General features: G+C 37.7%; 1 protein-coding gene and 1 non-coding gene across 2 annotated transcripts in view; one reads left to right on the forward strand and one right to left on the reverse strand.

Moving 5' to 3' along the window:
* Positions 1-1,288: 1,288 nt before the first annotated feature.
* TRNAY-GUA (transfer RNA tyrosine (anticodon GUA)) lies at positions 1,289-1,377 on the reverse strand. The gene is given in 2 exon segments: positions 1,289-1,324; positions 1,341-1,377. It is a non-coding gene; the product is annotated as a tRNA-Tyr (tRNA).
* A 992-nt stretch (positions 1,378-2,369) lies between these two features.
* LOC150085972 (pescadillo homolog) overlaps positions 2,370-7,089 on the forward strand; it is a 76,551-nt gene continuing 71,831 nt past the window's right edge. The window contains exon 1 of the mRNA XM_090373623.1: positions 2,370-2,626. Coding sequence (XP_090229749.1) covers positions 2,603-2,626 — 24 coding nt within the window. The 5' untranslated portion in view covers positions 2,370-2,602. The remainder of the gene's footprint in view (positions 2,627-7,089) is intronic.

A 7,089-nucleotide genomic window follows, 5' to 3' on the forward strand; every position in this document is an offset into this window, starting at 1 on the left:
CAAATTTATTTACTAAACTCCTGGCATTGGTGTACACGCAAGTATACAGACTTGGCCTGTTATAGAATCATTTCCATAAAACCTATATATTATGGCTTTCCTCAACTATGGGTATATATTATACTCATAGATGAGGAAAGACAAATTAGACATAATAAACTCTCAAGTCATAAATAGGGAAGCAGGACTTGTGTCCCTATTTATGAATTGTGGAAGATATGCTTTTTTTTTCCCACAGTGGCCACAATATATACAGGGGGTCACATCTGCTGAGTATGGGCTTGGCCAACCCAGGGTCCTGAGCTGGATATCAGTATTCTCATTCTTGGTGATTGCCTTCTACTTTGACTCTCTCTCTCTCTCTCTCTCTCTCTCTCTCTCTCTCTCTCTCTCTCTCTCTCTCTCTCTCTCTCTCTCTCTCTCTCTCTCTCTCTCTCAGGGTAATGTGGGAATTTTTTTTTTTTTGGCTGGTGCAGCATAAGCCTCAGGCTTCCTTGCACCATATAGCTAATAATAATAATAATCTTGCGCAAAAGTCATATTAGCATTAGTATCAGCATTAGCATTAGTAGAGGGATTTGATGCAAGAAAGAAAGCTTATGCAGCATCAGCCAAAAAAAAAAAAAAAAAAAAAAAACCCACTTCCACTTCACCCCTCTGTTCGTTCCAAATACCTGTCCAGCTGAGCCTTAAACTTATTTAGGCTATCAACCTCCACCACAAGGGATGGAAGTCTGTTCCACCAACCAACCACCCGCTGGCTAAAGGCAAATTTCCTCACGTCTATCCTACATCTGTCTTTCCTCAATTTGAATTTATGCCCTTTCAGGTGATTTTTCTGAGCTAGAGGAAGAATCCCATCAGCATTGAGCATGCTTAAACCATTCAAGGCTTTATACACCTCCATCAGATCACCTCGCTGGTGCCTAGTCTCCAGACACTGTAATTTGCAAAACTTAAGCCTTTCTTCGTAAGAGCACCCCTTTGTTCCATTCACTAATCTTGTTGCCCTTCTCTGTACTCGTTCCAGCAGCTCTACATCCTTCTTGAAATGAGGCCTCCAGACCTGTATACAGTACTCTAGGTGTGGCCTGACCATTGCCTTATACAATGGAATAATCACCTCCTTATCCCTGCTGGAAAAATTCCTGTATATCATTGACAATACTCCATGAGCTACTCTTGCAGCCCGTCTGCACTGCTCAGAGAACTTCATATCTGCCTGCACAACCACCCCCAAGTCCCTTTCATTCTCTACCACTGTCAGTGTAGTACCACAGAAAAAAAATCCGTCGAGCCGGAGTCGAACCAGCGACCTATGGATATCCGCATTACACAAACTACAGTCCACCGTTCTGCCAACTGAACTATAAACGGATATATAACTATGAACTATAAACGGATATATACCACCATTCAGTAAAAATTTAATTTTTTTTTATCGAAACATATGGATAAAGAAGCATAAAATATTTTTCCTAGAAGGGACAATGACAAGGCACCCCCTATAATACTGCAACTGCATATAGGTATAAACATGTATACTAATAAAAACATGGCATCTGCATGATGCCATTTTTCTTTATTAGTCACCTGTATGGTGACCTAAGTAGTGTGTGTGTGTGTGTGTGCCGTAGGATGGAAGCCTCCTCAACGATTCATGTTGAGCAAATGGACCATAACAAACCCCAGGGGCTCACACCTGGTGAGTATGAGCTTGGCACACCCAGGGTCCGAGCTGGATATCAACAGTTTTCTCTCTCTCTCTCTCTCTCTCTCTCTCTCTCTCTCTCTCTCTCTCTCTCTCTCTCTCTCTCTCTCTCTCTCTCTCTCAGGGTAACTCGGGAATTTTTTTTTGGCTGGTGCAGAATAAGCCCCAGGCTTCCTTGCACCATATGGTTAATAATAATAATAATAATAATAATAATTTGCGACGCCGGTCCAGTGTGGTTTAGCAAATCGACCGTATTTGGTAGTCAGGGGCTTTCTACCCCGTTCTATTCAAAGAGCGTGTTTATTGATATGCCTGACCACTTGGCTACGGAAGCCTGTATTCAGCTAAAGAGTAATCAATTATTGGAATAAGCTTCCATCTCGTGTTGTTTGGGTAGTTTGAATAAATTTAAGGAAGGTTTGAAGAAAATATTTGGAAGGAAGATAAAGGGTTTTTTTTGGCTTTTGCTGTATAAATCATGTTTGCACTACTAATGCTAATAATACAGTGGTCCCTCATATTCTTAATCACTTTTTCACGAAAACAAAGCAAACAAGTTAATTTTTGAGACAATTTTGCCTGATTTTTGTCACCGTAATTTTCAATTAGTTTAATTGTTGAAGTTTACCATTCTTTTACGGTAGATGGCGAAGGAGAACACGTGTTCTTACAATGTTTTTGAGTGTTTTGTAAGGGTTGTTATGTGGTATTTAGCATTCAAAATAAATAATGGCCTATTATTTATGCTTAGTGCATAGAATACCCGAAATTAATAATCCATTTGAGCTTTTCTGGTAGGCAGTTTATGTTTTTAATTTTGTGGAGTAACTGACTCAAACTTAATTAAAGTTAATCTGCAGACGTGAGAATTAACCCCGGATATTAGTGATGGCACGAAAGCCCAAGAAGAAAGTAAGGAATTTTTAATTGATGTTATATGAAATGGTTTATGAACTTTCTATATTCAACGAACTGAGTAGGCTACTCCGGTCTTGGATTACCTTTTTTTATAAAAAGTATAATACACGTGAACACAGAGAGTACTTGCAGAATAGTGGTTCGCCAGCTGTTATGCAAAGTAACATTAAATCTCTGGGCCCAATAGGGACACCTGGCATTGTTTGTATAAATTATGCAGCTGTTTTTGCTATATAGGTAGAATTGTATTCTGTGATCTTTAGTATTTTCACATAGCAAAAAAAAAAAAAAAAAAAAGTTTCAACTGTTTCATTTGAATTTCAGTTTCTTTGGGCAGATGAACATAATCTTTGCAATGAATCTGTATGAAGTAAATTTTTTAAAAATATCTCTCAATTGTTTGGATCTCTCTCTCTCTCTCTCTCTCTCTCTATATATATATATATATATATATATATAAAGTACCAAGTTTCTATATTTTTAACTATATAACCTAATATTAGTGGGCGACCATGGCCTAAAAAGAGAACCAAAAATCCACCATAACAAGCAAAGTCATACTTAATTTAAAATTAACATAATAACAGATCAAGAGTATCATGATGCCCTTGATGTAAGCTTTATGCAGTAACGGCATCATGATACTCTTGATCTGTTATTATGTTAATTTTAAATTAAGTATGACTTTGCTTGTTATGGTGGATTTTTGGTTCCCTTTTTAGGCCATGGTCGTGCACTAATATTAGGGTATATAGTTAAAAATAAAAATACAGAAACTTGGTACTTATATTTGCAGGCGTATGTAATGTTTAATCTAACCTGATGGCATTAATTCATCCTGACATTTTTACTTTCAGTCATTTTTTCTTTTCAGTAGTTTTTACATATAATTCAGGTATTGCAATTTATTTGTACTATTTATATATATATATATATATGTATAACATCAGAAATCAAGACACGATGTTTCTGCTATTTCTTGTGATCCCAGCGGTTGACATGGATAAATATGTTGGGGTTGCAAGTTGTACAGCAATATCCCTTCATGATTAATTTCCTCTTTTTTTTTTCTTTTTCCTAAAATTTTTTTTTTTTAACTGGTTTTGCTCTTTATCTCGTACCCCTTCCTTTTTTTATTCCCCTCTCTCTTTTATTTTTATTATATATAAAAATGATATAATATTTATATTATGCATAGTAAAATTTAAATTATAAGTTGTAGATAATTATACTGAATAAAGTTCCAGTTTATTATATTTTAGGTTAGTATTTCTTTCTACACTGTTTCTATGTCAGCCTAGTTGGCATGATACACTGTCGGCTACTCATTTGGAGAGGTCTGGGTTTGATTGAAGCAATTAATAGTCCTCTTCATTTGAAGCAGTAGTTAGTGAAGCTTAGGGGAGGGTGTAGGTTTTTTCTCGTAAGCTGTTCCAGGTTTTGCAGCCCTTGCAACGTGAAAATTGGCCCAACGTGCACTTCTACACTTACAGTTATGAATGGGGGTTGTTAATGTCACTATTTTTTTATATATTAATTATGAACTATCCACTTCAATGAGAACTTTTCTGCAGCAAACTTTCCTCAAGTACCCAATATTTTAACTGAAAATATTCAGTATGCCCAACTACTTTGAAGTAATTTATGCAAATACAGAATTTGCAAATAAATGAAACTGGAGCTGTGGATATGTACAGCCAGACAGGAGTCTGGTTTTTCTGAGGTCACTTAGCAGCCCTAGGGCCTAAGAATTTAACTTTGGGTCTCTTCCTTAAAATTAAACAGTTTGCCTAGATCTATAACAAATCAACTAAAGTTTCCAACAGTTTTTGACACAAGGGTACATTAAATCGAAAATAGCCAATAGCCAATTAGCATTAGCAGGGCATATGCTGCAAGAAAGCAAGCTTATATAGCATCAGGCCAAAAAAAAAAAAAAAAAAAAAGCTCTTCCCATTTCACCCATCCATTCACTCCAAATGTTTGTCTAGTTCTGCCTTGAACTTATTTAAGTTTCTGAGTGGCTTGCTCAATCCAAGGCTTTATACACCTCAGTTAGATCACCTTGCAGGTGCCTAGTCTCCAGAAGCTGCAATTTGCAGAACTTAAGCCTTTCTTGGTAACACTAACCCCTTGTTCCACTCACCAATCTCATTGCCCTTCTCTGTACTCATTCCAGCAGCTCTACATCTTTCTTAAAATGAGGCCTCCAGACCTGTATACAGTACTCAAGGTGTGGCCTGACCATTGCCTTATACAAGGGAACAATCACTACCTTATCACTGCTAGCAAAATTCCTGTATATCATTGACAAGACACCATGAGCTGCTCTTGCAGCCTTTTTTCACTGCTCAGAAAACTTCATATCTGACTGCAAATTACTTCAGGTCCTTTTCATTCTCCACTACCCTGAGTGCAGTACCACGCAGTTGATAGGGTACTCTGGGGTTACTGCTACCCATATGCAGTACATTATATTTGTCAATGTTAAACTTCAATTGCCACCTCTCAACCCATCTGCTCAACTTTTCCAGATCCTGTTGCAGTAGCGTACTATATTTACTGTCATTAACAACCTTGCCAACCTTCGTATCATCTGAAAACTTAGACATTGACCCTAATATATACCTTCATCAATATCATTGATAAATACCAAAAACAACAATCAGCCCAACATCGAACCCTGGGGGACTCCACTAATAACATTAGTCCATTAGTCAATAACATTAGTGTATGAAGAGTCCATAACATTAGTCCATTGATAACCACTCTCTCTCTTCTCCCACTCAACCTTCCTTTTATCCGTTATAGCAACTTGCCCTTAATGCCATACTCCTCCAATTTGTACAGTAGTCTTCCATGTGCATCCAATTCCATTGTGACCACATCATAGTATCCAATCAAATTTGACTTCCCCTTAACAAACTCATGCTTTGTGTGAACTATAACTGCAGTCTTGTCTAGATGATCCTGCAATGCTTCCTTAACCAGTGCCTCCATTAATTTTCCTGGAATAAGAGTCAAACAAGCAGGTCTGAATTACTCGTCACCCTTTAATCCCCCTTTGTGAATTGGGGTCACATTTGCACATCTTCAGCATGGGGACCTCCCCTGAGTCCAAGAAACTTTCATAATTATGGCTAAGGGCGTGCTTACTTCCTTTGCCCTCCTTTAATATAACTGGATAGATCCTATCCACCCCAGGTGCCTTCCTTATGTTTAACTTCAACAATTTCTCTTCCACTTTGCTCTGTTATTACATCATGTAGCTCCCTGTTAGAGTTTGATAAAATTCTGGCATTCCGCTCCTTGAATAACTCCTTATGTGTGAATGTAGATGCAATATACTCATTTAGTTTATCAACTACCTGAGAATGATCATCAATAGTCAAACCATCTGTGTTAAGTGGACCAATCTGATTCATCCCTTTCCTTCTAGAGTTTACATAAGCAAAGAACTCTTTGCATCCTTTGCCAAAGATGTCTCGTAATCTGCCTTCGCCTGCCTAACTTCCTCTTTTGTGACTTGATTACAGACTAGTTTATATCTACCATAGGCTTCTGTGTCACCTGATAATTTATATGCATCCCATGCATTTTTCTTCTCTGCCATGAGCCACATTAATTCATCTGATATCCATTTAGCACAAACACTATTTATATGGAGAAATTGTGCAAAAATTTTGCACAATCTTTCCATGGTCGAATTGATTGACAAGGTTCTCATCATATACTCCCTCCTATCGTGTCTAGGCAGAATTGCAGAAACTTTCAAATTTAACCCTAATTTGTGACTTTTTTTTTCAACATTGACCTGTACTTGTTAAAGAAATCCACAGATCTCCTACTCTTAATGTCATTAGTGCTGACGTGTACAATGATATCACCCTTTGTGCACTTAAAAGATGATATCTGCTGTACGATGTCATCACCCTTTGCCCCTCACCTATTATTTTTGTACAATATATTTCCCAACTCCCTGACAATAGAGTCACCGACAATAACTGGCTCCTGTGGGACCAGCGCATTCTCCCCTGAAGGTTGCCAGATAATCAGGTGCAAGCTCCAGCGTTGATGTGGGCAGCTGAGAGCTTGATTGCGCCCCCAATGTAAGTCCTTCAAGGGCATCTGTCCACTGTTGTCAAAAATTTGACAACAGTTTCATCAACATCACTGTTGACCTTATACTTGTGGGTTTTTTTGCACTCCTTGCTGTTTATGTTAGACATATCAGTGCTTAATATTGGGTATTTATAAGAGGGATTTAGCATGGAACCAGTGAAAATCCATTGCATAATTTGAATGTTATTAAAACAAGTTTCACTGTGTAATGCTCTTGTCCAAAAAGTTATGCACTAACCTATGACAGTTTTCATTATTGGACAGTGGCCTGGAACCTAACATGTTTGGGGGGGAAGAGGTTGCCCCTGTAATAGGTCGATTGATTTTAAGTTAAA

Source organism: Mastigoproctus giganteus, chromosome 5 (genome assembly GCF_048544385.1).
Source record: "Mastigoproctus giganteus isolate SK-2022 chromosome 5, ASM4854438v1, whole genome shotgun sequence".
NCBI lineage: Eukaryota > Metazoa > Arthropoda > Arachnida > Uropygi > Thelyphonidae > Mastigoproctus > Mastigoproctus giganteus.